The sequence below is a fragment of the Leucoraja erinacea genome, chromosome 20, assembly GCF_028641065.1.
Source record: "Leucoraja erinacea ecotype New England chromosome 20, Leri_hhj_1, whole genome shotgun sequence".
Lineage (NCBI taxonomy): Eukaryota > Metazoa > Chordata > Chondrichthyes > Rajiformes > Rajidae > Leucoraja > Leucoraja erinaceus.
In genome coordinates, this window is record NC_073396.1 from 35,886,875 (window position 1) to 35,899,877 (window position 13,003).

Sequence of the window (13,003 nt, forward strand, 5' to 3'; positions counted from 1 at the left end):
GTTAGTACATTTTCGGACATGATAACAATTAATATTAGATAGTGAAGAAGGTTGTGAAAGGATTAGAGGGACATAGATCTTTGTGTGAGCTCATGCATTTTGGGATGTCAAATACTAATAGCACACATGCAGTGATTAGCAGTGATCATAGGACAGATAATGTACAGAGGAATCTAAGGCACCAGCTCTTAAGTCCTTAAAAATGGCAACACAGGTTGATAGAATAGTGAAGAAGGCATTCAGTATGCTTGGCTTCATGGGCCAAGGAATGTGTATAAGAATTGGGATGTCATGTTGCAGTCATACGAAGCATTTGTTAGGCAACACTTAGGGTACTGTGTGTAGTTCCGGTAACCACACTAGAGAGGGAATGAATAATTGTCGGAAGGAACTGCAGGTGCTGGTTTACACCGAAGATAGACAAAATACTGGGGTAACTTAGCAGGACAGGCAGCATCTTTGCAGTGTAGGAATGGGTGATGTTTTGGGTTGAGACCCTTTTTCAGACAAGTCTGGCCTGTCCCGCTGAGTTACTCCGGCATTTTGTGTCCATCACAGGAGGAATGAAGCAGCATGTGAACGCATGCAGAAGAGAGTCAGCGGGATATTGCCTGTAGTGGAAGATTATAAGGAGAGAGTTCATAGGCTGAAATATAGGAGTTTGAACGATAATCTTATTGTGCTTTATAAAATTATGAGGGGTGCACATAGGTTAGATAGTCATCATATATTTTCTAGGGTGGGGGAGCAAAGAATGTGGGCATAAGTTTAAGAAGTTGGAGAAATTTAAAGGGGGCTTGAGGGGTGATTTTTTACCATGCACAGAATGGTGGCTGTATCGAACGAGATGCTGGAGGAAGTGGCAGAGACAGTGGAAACCACATTGGACCGGAAAGGACCAGAGGGATATGATCCTACTGTGGGCAATGGGGCTTAGCATAATAGGCATTAGGTGTGCATGAACAATTTGGGCCAAAACACTCATTTATTTGCTGTATGACCCTGTGCCTAGTGGGGTGAGCAGGACATGCTGGGATATGCCACCAGGCACATCCAAAATGAGTCCCCCACCTCCACTCCACACAAAAGCATGTTGTTCATACAATGAAGATGATTTCAAGTTGATTGTAATGGTAGAATGAGGGATATGCCAGGCCATAAGGTTACACATTCCTACTGCTGCTAAAAGTCCAAGTGCCTTATGGATGTCCAATTCTGAGCTCAGATCTGCACTGATCTATCCCATTTAGCAGTCATGCCAAACTTTCTCACGCATAGCCAAAAACTGATCAAACATTTGGACGGACACCCCATATTTTAAGATAGTATGATCAATGATTTTGATAATTCTTTCCAAATATTTTGTGTTTTCTAAACATTTTATTTTTACTTTGCAGATTATTAATCACAAAATTAAAGCATGGAATAAAAATGAGATTATAGAATTGAACACAAAATTAAAGCTTCAAACATAAATCATATCAAACTTAATTAAAACATTCGATAGAAAATAAATCAGAGTCTTGAATAAAAATCAAAGTCTTGAATAGAAATCTAATGCTCCTACTGGTCTAGCTCTCCCAGCTTCCCAGCTGTTATCAGGCAACTGAATCTTCCTACCACATCCAGAGAGCAGTGCTGGACTACTATCTACATCATTGGTAACCCACGAACTCCCATGTTCGGATTTTGCTGGCTTTACCTTGCACTAGTAATGGATCAATTGTAATCTTGTATTGTCTTTCCACTAAGTGGATAGCATGCAACTAAAGCTTTTCACTGTACCTTGGTACACGTGACAATAAACAAAACTAAACTAAAATAAACTAAACTAAACTATCCTCCTGCCCTTGTGCGCTAAAACTTGCCCAACATCAGTAAGGCTCTGCGACAAAACTTTTGCTGGAATTTTCCAATTTTCCAATTTTTCAAAATATATTTTAGACAGCCTCATGGCCCAGTTTTAATCCTTCGTGGCCCAAGATTAGCACAATCCTCGTCTAACATATGCCTTCCTCCCACAATCATTTGCAGATTTACTCCAATTACATAATAATTTACTTTTTCATTCTTACTTCTTCAGTGAAATAGATAGCTCAGCAATTTCACTGCTAGAAAATCCAATCCAAACTGTGCAGTCTGAGTTGTGGCACTTGGAGGTCAATCATTTAAGTCCCAGGGCTGTGAGGATTACTTAGGGCAGTGAAACATACAAACATCATTAGCTGTTTTATCCGTCCAGCCAAAGGTGTCCAGAAGACAATCCATTGCATCTTTCTCGTGTGTTCCCTGCCATCAGGGAAGCCAGCCATTTTCATGCAACATCAAGAAACAGTTTTCAGCACTGAATGTAAAAAAACGGAATTGTGGTCAATCACTTTCCCAGATCACACATCAACTTGCCCATTGACATCACTTGATATCGACAGACTGGAGATAGACACAAAATGCTGGAGTAACTCAGCGGGACAGGCAGCATCTCTGGAGAGAAGGAATGGGTGACGTTTCGGGTCGAGACCCTTCTTCAAACTGAGAGTCATGGGAAAGGAGGACACAGTGATAAGGGTAAGGTGTGAAAACGAGACATCAAAAGAGACGTGGATCAAGGAAATGTTGAATAGTTCATTGTTAGCTAAGAATAGGTGACAACAAGCATATGGGCATTGCAATGTGATGCAGCGCGTAATGTCATACATAATAAATTGAATGGGTAGCATATCCCTTTAATCAGTCTGAAGAAGGGTTTCGGCCCGAAACGTCGCCTATTTCCTTCGCTCCACCCGCTGAGTTTCTCCAGCATTTTTGTGTACCTTCCCTTTAATCTAAGTTACTCCCGAATGAAACATTTTAACGTTGTGGCTCTTAGATCGAATTAACGACTCCAAGTATATCTAGATTAAACTATAACCCAATGCCCCTATCCCCGCCACTAGCATTCCTCGGGTTGCAAGGCTTGGAAGGAATGGTCCTCTAGCATCTTTGATTGGAAGCGGCGGGTGACAGGCGCGACTGGGAGATTGGTAAACCATGGCCATGGACACAGTTGAGATGTTTGCCAGTGACTCCGGCTGAGAGAGAGAGTGTAGGTGACTTCCGTGTGGGACCGTGTCTGCAACCACGCCAATGCCACAATGCGTGGAACCTGTGGCGTGTGTGTCTGGACTGTGACCATCAACAAAGGCAATTCCGACGCAAGCTCTTCCATGCGAGACGCTGCCGTCGGCCGCTCTGCACCCGCCCAGCGGCTTGGTTCAGCAGGAGCTAGCTAGCTCTCTCTCTCTCTCTCTCCACCTTGCTGAGAGCCGCCGGGGTTGGGTTACAAAAGGAAGCGGCGTCTTGGCGCTGGCGGGGACCGATGTGGAAACTGGTGGCGTCCAAGATCAGAAGGTTCCCTTGGATCTCCAACGTCGCCATGTACGCCACTGCCTTCACAGCTGGGGACGTGGCCCAACAGAATCTGTTCAAGAAGGAACCGCTGGACTTGAAACGGACACGGAATGTCACCACTCTGGCGCTGACTTTCCACGGCAACTTCGTCTACCTGTGGCTGAAGGCCATGGAGAACGTATTCCCCGGCGCCAGCATGGGCAACGTCCTGCGCAAACTGGTGTGCGACCAGCTGATCGCCACCCCCACCGGCATCAGTGCCTACTACATAGGTATGTATGTATGTATGTATGTATAGTATAGTTTAGTATGTGCCACCCTGCCTGCCTGCCTGCCCCGCGGGGATCGTGGACAAGGCATGATTCATACATGCCCCCCACTTGTCGACAATGTAACTGGACGAAGCTAAACCTCAACCAAATGATTCGGAAGGGTCTCCACCCGAAATGTCACCTGTCCATTTCCTCCAGAGATGCCGCCTGACCAGCTGAGTGACTCCAGCTTTTGTTCTCTATCCAAGTGATTAACATATCTATTAATCCAACCATTCAAATAAACAGGAAGGAACTGCAGATGCTGGTTTACACCGAAGATAAACACATGTTGGAGTAACTCAGCGGGTCAGGCAGCATCTCTGGAGAGAAGGAATGAGTGATGTTTCGGGTCGAGACCCTTCTTTAGGGTCTGTTTTGAAATGTATATGAGCGTGAACCACTCTGGCAGAAATAAGTACACCAAATCTTCTCACATTTCCTTAAACTACTGACATCACTAAAATATCCTGGCAGCAAAATCAGTTTGCATGACTGGCTGTGTTGCCATTATTTTAAAACAGATCTTGTAAATCATTTAATTGGGTGTTAATATTAACACCGAAGGTAAAATAGTAGACAGACAAGTATACAGGTTATTATAACTGAGCGGGGTGCAGGTTACCAGTCAGCGCCTGTTACTTTAATTCCACTCTCAGAGTCCAGAACCAGGGGCCATAGTTTAAAAATAAGGGATAAGCCATTTAGAACGGAGATGAGGAAAAACATTTTCACACAGAGGGTTGGGAATCTGGAATTTTCAGCCTCAGAAGGTAGTGGAGGCTGGTTCTCTGGATGCTTTCAAGAGAGAGTTAGATTGAGCTCTTAAAGATAGTGGAGTCTGGGGATATGGATGGGGAGAAGGCAGGAACAGGGTACTGATTGGGGATGATCAGCCATGATCACAGTGAATGACGGTGCAGGCTCGAAGGGCCGAATGGCCTACACCTGCACCTATTGTCTATTGTCAGTCTAATCTAGCTGTTTTCTTCCTCGTTCTAGATGCATGTGGCTAGATGCAGGAAGATTGTTCCCGATGTTGGGAAAGTCCAGAACAAAGGGTCACAGTTTAAGGTTAAGGGGGAAATCTTTTAGGACTGAGATGAGGAAAACATTTTTCACACAGAGAGTGGTGAATCTCTGGAATTTTCTCCCGCAGAAGGTAGTTGAGGCCAGTTCGTTGGCTATATTTAAGAGGGAGTTAGATGTGGTCCTTGTGGCTAAAGGGATCAGGGGGTATGGAGAGAAGGCAGGTACAGGATACTGAGTTGGATGATCAGCCATGATCATATTGAATGGCAGTGCAGGTTCGAAGGGCCGAATGGCCTACTCCTGCACCTATTTTCTATGTTTCTATGCTATGTTCACCTCCCCTCGACACATCGCAGCCTCTGGGATTCAACACCAGAGTTCCAGCGCCCATCAACCATCAACAACCTTCTGCACTCACTGCCCTCCACTCCCTGCACCATCCCCACACTTCCCAAACATCCCACTTCATCGCTCACCTGTGTTTTACTGTGGCCAATTAATGTGGTAACATCGTGGAAACACCAGAGGAAACCGGAACAGCCGGAGGAAACCCACAGAGTCACAGAGAGAGTGTGCAAACTCCACACAGACAGCACGGCAAGCTAGGATGGAACCCAGGTCTCTGACGCTGTGAGGCAGCATCTCTATCAGAACTAAATGGCAATAATCATCTATTAGGTCGTGTACCTCATCTATGCACCATTCCTGTCTCCCTTTGCTGATATTTTAGATGTCATTTTTCTCCTTTTTATATCCCTCATACTTTTGTTAGACACTGCCTTAAGTCTGAAGAAGGGCTCCCACCCGAAACATCACCCATTCCTTCTAACCCGAGAAACCCGCTGAGTTACGCCAGCATTTTGCATCTATCTTTGGTTTAAACCAGCATCTGCAATTCCTTCCTCCACTGTAATCACCCCTCTCAGCCACTACAGCTCATGTGGCATCAACCTGATCTCCAGCCAGCAGGGAGTCTCATTTTTGTCCTCACCAACCCTTCTCCCTTTCTTCTCAATGTACTATCTGTCGGGAGTTCATCAACCTGATCTATTCCTCTCTCCACAAAAGCTATTAAAGAATTCCACCATTTTGAATTGTGATGTCAGACCTCCAGCATTTGTAGTTCCTTCTCTGCATAATATTCAACGTAGTGACAATTTCCTAAAAAGAAAACCGGAGGAGTTTCTAAACTGTTTATACAACTGTTCCTTGTGCTTGTCTTCTTGTATTTTTGCTCAGGTATGAGTATTCTGGATGGGAAACAAGATATCTTTGCAGATTGGAAGGACAAATTCTGGAGCACGGAGAAGGTAAGCAGGAAGAGCTGGTCCATGAAACAGCTTAGCATGGATTGAGTCAAAGAACTGACGTATCATAGAGTCATACATCTCTACAACAGGCCCTTCAGCCCACCTCATCCATGCTGACCATGATGCTCCATCAAAGAGAATCCCGTTTACCCACGTTTGGCCCTTATCCCTCTCAATCTTCCCTAACATTTTGGTCACATTCATCTCTTTTTGACAATTTCTTTTTTCCAAAGGTTAATAATTTTCTTATCTTTCTCCTCTCCTCTCATTACAGTCTGTCATCATTAACGTGTAGTACGATATGTAATTAATATTTTCATGAATTCAAGATGAGATTGGGAAATCACTGGCCTTTAAATTCTAATTCATAATGCAACATTTTTATATGCTGTGCCAGAATCTTTAGCAAAGAACACAATCACAGAAGGTTTGGCAATCGCTTCGCCCAACACCTCCACAGAGTTTGCACTAACCAACCTAATCTCCCGGTGGCTCAGCACTTCAACTCCCCCTCCCATTCTGAATCCGACCTCTCTGCCCTGTGTCTCCTCCATGGCCAGAGTGAGCCCTACCACAAATTGGAGGAGCAGCACCTCATATTTCGCTTGGGTAGTTTACACCCCAGCAGTATGAACATTGACCTCTAATTTCAAGTCCTTGCTTTCTCCCCTCGTTCCCCTCCCCTTCCCAGCTCTCCCACAGCCCACTGTCTCTGCCTCTTCATTTCTTCCCCCCCCCCCCCCCCCCCCCCCCCCCCCCCCCCCCCATAGAGGTGAGCTGTAGAGGCTTTGCAGGGCACTCACTGTGCAAAGTCCTCAATCAGTTGGGCATTACGCGGCTGGCAAAGAAGAGGGCCATTCAATCCGCAAGCAAAGCCGCAGGGATAGCCACTAGGTGGTTTTGGATTAAGAGGGCTGATCCATGGACGGTTGCTACTGGGACGCAAACCGGGGCCTGATCAACCCCGGCTGGGTCGCCTGGGTGAGGGTGTCTGATGTTGTGAGACCCGAAACACCCGATGACCCCAGGTCACATCACTGAGGATGCGTCCCAGCACATCTAGAAGTATCTTTCACACTCATTATGGATCACTTCTACACCATTCCTGTGAATGTTTTCATAGCCCGTGATAATCTGTCCAAACAAAGTGATAATCTGCCTGAGGCAAATCCTGCAGCACTCAATTAAATCCACAACCCCACTTTATTGAATCCTCACTGCTCAGCCTTTTCAGCACCGATTCTCTCCCCACCCTTTTCCTCCATTCCCTCTCCATAGTAAAAAGGAATTGTGGAGAAAGACCTTTATGCAAGTTTATGCAAGGTGGTACGGTGGCGCAGTGGTAGAGCTACTGTTTTACAGTGCCAGTGACCCGGGTTCAATCCTGACCACGGGTGCTGCCTGTATGGAGTGTACCTCCTCTCCGTGACCAGAGTGAGTTTTCTACGAGATCTTCAGTTTCCTCCCACCCTCCAAAGACGTACAGATTTGTAGGTTATTTGGCTTGGTGCAAGTGTAAATTGTCCCTAGTGTGTGCAGTGTAGTGTTAATGTGTGGGGATCACTGGTCGGTGCGGACTCAGTGGGCTGAAGGACATGTTTCTGCGCTGTATCTCTAAACTAAACTAAATTAAAATAATAGCCTTGTGCATGATAGAATACGGTATCCCAGTGCAGCACTGCTTTAATTTATGTTCTTACATACTGGAGAAATCTTAGACCAATGTAAAATGTAAAATATGTCAAAATGTAAAATATTTCCAATCAATCTAAAATATTTCTATTGTCCCACTATAATCTCATTAAATTGTGCAGGATTATTCTTGTTCAGATGTAATTAACCATTCATAATGTTACTATACCACCTGGCAGGCCCACAGAGCACCATACCCTTCGACCCACAAAGTCTGTGCTGAACAAGTCTGTTTGTTTTGACGCCAAGACAACTCTATCCGCATGCCCATAATCCATATCCACCCATTCCTTTCATATCCATATGACTATCCAAAAGTCTCTGAAATGCCTCCATCACCACCCCCAGCAGCGTTTTCCAGTCACTTACCACATTCTGTGTAAAAGAATTAGCCTCGCGGTATGAACAATGAATTATTTTACTTCTTCCTTTCCAGAGCCTCCCTCCCCCACACTGGTTCAAAATGTTCCCTTCTCGGATTGTACAATCCCCTTACTGTTTCAAGAAACCCTCTTGGATATGTTTAACAAATTCAGCTCCACTGAGCAATATATAGGGGCGACACGGTGGTGCAGCGGTAGAGTTGCTGCCTTACAGCACTAGAGACCCGGGTTCAATCATAGAAACATAGAAATTAGGTGCAGGTGTAGGCCATTCGGCCCTTCGAGCCTGCACCGCCATTCAATATGATCATGGCTGATCATCCAACTCAGTATCCCGTACCTGCCTTCTCTCCATACCCCCTGATCCCCTTAGCCACAAGGGCCACATCTAACTCCCTCTTAAATATAGCCAATGAACTGGCCTTGACTACCCTCTGTGGCAGAGAGTTCCAGAGATTCACCACTCTCTGTGTGAAAAAAGTTCTTCTCATCTCGGTTTTAAAGGATTTCCCCCTTATCCTTAAGCTGTGACCCCTTGTCCTGGACTTCCCCAACATCGGGAGCAATCTTCCTGCATCTAGCCTGTCCAACCCCTTAAGAATTTTGTAAGTTTCTATAAGATCCCCTCTCAATCTCCTAAATTCTAGAGAGTATAAACCAAGTCTATCCAGTCTTTCTTCATAAGACAGTCCTGACATCCCAGGAATCAGTCTGGTGAACCTTCTCTGCACTCCCTCTATGGCAATAATGTCCTTCCTCAGATTTGGAGACCAAAACTGTACGCAATACTCCAGGTGTGGTCTCACCAAGACCCTGTACAACTGCAGTAGAAACTCCCTGCTCCTATACTCAAATCCTTTTGCTATGAAAGCTAACATACCATTCGCTTTCTTCACTGCCTGCTGCACCTGCATGCCTACTTTCAATGACTGGTGTACCATGACACCCAGGTCTCGCTGCATCTCCCCTTTTCCTCTCTCTATCCACATCAATACTGAACCCCCAATGCCGTGTACTTTAAGTTTGTATACTAATCTCTTATGTGGGACTTTGTCGAAAGCCTTCTGGAAGTCCAGATACACCACATCCACTGGTTCTCCCCTATCCACGCTACTAGTTACATCCTCGAAAAATTCTATAAGATTCGTCAGACATGATTTACCTTTCGTAAATCCATGCTGACTTTGTCCAATGATTTCACCACTTTCCAAATGTGCTGCTAGCAGTTTCCCCACTACCGACGTTAGACTAACTGGTCTGTAATTCCCCGTTTCTCTCTCCCTCCCTTCTTAAAAAGTGGGGTTACATTTGCTACCCACCAATCCTCAGGAACTACTCCAGAATCTAAAGAGTTTTGAAAGATTATTACTAATGCATCCACTATTTCTGGAGCTACTTCCTTAATACTCTGTGATGCAGCCTATCTGGCCCTGGGGATTTATCGATCTTTAATCCATTCAATTTACCCAACACCACTTCCCGGCTAACCTGGATTTCACTCAATTCCTCCAACTCCTTTGACCCGCGGTCCCCTGCTATTTCCGGCAAATTATTTATGTCTTCCTTAGTGAAGATGGAACCAAAGTAGTTATTCAATTGGTCCGCTATATCCTTGTTCCCCATGATCAACTCACCTGTTTCTGACTGCAAGGGACCTACATTTATTTTAACTAATCTCTTTCTTTTCACATATCTATAAAAACTTTTGCAGTCAGTTTTTATGTTCCCTGCCAGTTTTCTTTCATAATCTATTTTTCCTTTCCTAATTAAGCCCTTTGTCCTCCTCTGCTGGTCTCTGAATTTCTCCCAGTCCTCCGGTATGCTGCTTTTTCTGGCTAATTTGTACGCATCATCCTTCGCTTTGATACTATCCCTGATTTCCCTTGTTATCCACGGATGTACTACCTTCCCTGATTTATTCTTTTGCCAAACTGGGATGAACAATTTTTGTAGTTCATCCATGCAGTCTTTAAATGTCTTCCATTGCATATCCACCATCAACCCTTTTAGAATTAATTGCCAGTCAATCTTGGCCAATTCACGTATCATACCCTCAAAGTTACCTTTCTTTAAGTTCAGAACCATTGTTTCTGAATTAACAATGTCACTCTCCATCCTAATGAAGAACTCAACCATATTATGGTCACTCTTGCCCAAGGGGGCACGTACAACAAGATTGCTAACTAACCCTTCCTCATTACTCAATACCCAGTCTAAAATAGCCTGCTCTCTCGTTGGTTCCTCTACATGTTGATTTAGATAACTATCACCATACATTCCAAGAAATCCTCTTCCTCAGCACCCCTGCCAATTTGATTCACCCAATCTATATGTAGATTGAAGTCACCCATTATAACTGTTTTGCCTTTGTCGCACGCAGTTCTAATTTCCTGGTTGATACCATCTCCAACTTCACTACAACTGTTAGGTGGCCTGTACACAACACCCACCAGCGTTTTCTGCCCCTTAGTGTTTCGCAGCTCTATGCATACCGATTCCACATCCTCCAAACTAATGTCCTTCCTTTCCATTGCATTAATCTCCTCTCTAATCAGCAACGCTACCCCACCTCCTTTTCCTTTCTCTCTATCCCTCCTGAATATTGAATATCCCTGGATGTTGAGCTCCCAGCCTTGGTCACCCTGGAGCCATGTCTCCGTGATCCCAACTATATCATAGTCATTAATAGCTATCTGCACATTCAACTCATCCACTTTATTACGAATGCTCCTTGCATTGAGACTCAAAGCCTTCAGGCTTGTTTTTACAACACTCTTACCCCTTATACAATTATGTTGAAAAGTGGCCCTTTTTGATTTTTGCCCTGGTTTTGTCTGCCTGCCACTTTTACTTTTCACCTTGCTACCTATTGCTTCTACCCTCATTTTACACCCCTCGGTCTCTACGCTTGCACATTTAAGAAACCCTTTCCCTTTAACTCCATCCTCCACTATCCCATTCGACACCCCACCCCCCTTATTCAATCCTCACTACGGGTGCTGTCTGTACCGAGTTTGTATGTTCTGCCTGTGACCGTGTGTGTTTTCTCTGGGTGCTCCAGATTCCTCTCATACTCCAAATATATGCAGGTTTGTAGGTTAATTGGCTTTGGAAAAATGTAAATTGTCCCTAGTGTGTGGGATACTGTGAGTGTACGGGGTGATCGCTGGTCAGCGTGGACTCACTGGGCCGCACGGCCTGTTTGTGCGCTGTATCTCTAAAGCCTAAAGTTCAAATCTTTAGTCTCCATTTCATCTCTTGCCTTTGTCATTTACCCCACCCATCTTCCAGTTAAACCTCCCTCACTTGCATCCACCATCGCTTACCAGACATGGTCCCACCCCACCTCTCACATTCAGCTTTCGCCCCACTCCCACAATCAGTCTGAAGAAGAGTCTTGACCCAGTCATTACCTGTCGCTGCCTGATCTGCCGAGTTCCTCCAGCACTTTAAATTCTGTTCAGATCTAAGTGACTCTGTTTGTAGTTTGTTTGTCTTTTTGCACAAAGTCCGCGAGCATCGCCACTTTTCATTTCACTGCACATCTCGTATGTGTATGTGACGAATAAACTTGACTTGACTTGATATTATCATTTTCAAAATGAAATATCTATCAATTGCTTTTTAAACAAGTCATCTAGTAAGATAATAAAGATTTAAATCATGGATTATAATCAATTTATATAAATTACATGAGCGTAAATTGTTATTTCTCAATTCATTCTCAACACATTTCTCTGTCTTTAGGCTGCAATGGTTTATTGGTCTATTATCCAGGTATGTTTTTTATTGCAATCATCAGCTGATTGTTCATTTCCTGTTTGGCTGCTGATCCACGCATTTATGCTGAGTTTATGTCTCTCCACAGATAATCAACTATAGCCTGGTGCCAGTCTTCTTCAGAATGGCCTATTTTGGTTGCTGGGGGTTTGTGTGGATGATATTCATGTCCCATTTACGGCACCACCACCACGACGATCTTGTGGCGTCTAAAAGTCCAACAACTGTAAAGTTACGTTTGCAGAATGAACTGAAAAAGTTCTTAGACAATATTTCAAAATAAATAGAGAGATATGTTGCACCAATGTTAAGGCCAGTCTGTTATCATGTGTACAATAACATTTTGGGGTCTTAATACATTTAGTACCATCTGAAAGTAGATTACAAATTTCAACAAGTTTTTAACAGGAATAGTAAACTGTGGTCAACCAAGCACAGATCTCATTATTTTTAGCAATGGTGGAATTACCAAAAAGGTTATGTCGTACATGTGTATTTTGTAAACAAGACACAATGGTGGTGAAAAGGTTCCCTGATGAGAAAATAATTATTTGCACAAATCATGGAAGCTGGAATAGTGGCGGGATGGAGAAAAATGACAGGATGAGTTATTTGAGGGAACAGCGATGGCGTAGTCATGGGATGAGCATCTCATGTAAGGGTCCACACTGTCACTGATGGAGGAATGTGTAATAGTACCCATGGTGTGCTACAGATCACATGCTTGTCTTCTTGCTGCAGGGAGGTTATTCCCAAAGACACTAGACCAAGACAAAAGTCTACATTAATTTCTGCAAATATGCAAAGGAACAAAAAGACACCCTGTGTATATATATATGCCAGTAGCTGACTGAATGTTGTTAATCAGTAATAAAATCATAACATCACATGTTGGTTGCATGAATATATTTTCTCTCAGTGTTTATGTTTAGTTTACAGTTTAGAGATAGAGCATGGAAATAGGCCCTTCAGCCCACAGAGTCCATGCTAACCATCAATTACTCATTCACACTAGTTCTATGGTATCCCCCTTTCTCATCCACTCCCTGCATACCAGGGGCAATTTAAAAGAGACCATTTAACCTACAAACCCACCCTTTTGTGGGAT

General features: G+C 44.0%; 1 protein-coding gene across 1 annotated transcript; it reads left to right on the top strand.

Annotated features, from left to right (window-relative positions):
* Window positions 1–2,908: 2,908 nt before the first annotated feature.
* mpv17l (MPV17 mitochondrial membrane protein like) lies at window positions 2,909–12,782 on the top strand. The gene is given in 6 exon segments (XM_055651860.1): window positions 2,909–3,242; window positions 3,244–3,270; window positions 3,272–3,659; window positions 5,970–6,040; window positions 11,863–11,892; window positions 11,984–12,782. Coding segments are annotated over 6 exon segments (822 nt in total). The 5' UTR covers window positions 2,909–3,131; the 3' UTR covers window positions 12,179–12,782.
* The last annotated feature ends 221 nt before the right edge of the window (window positions 12,783–13,003 follow it).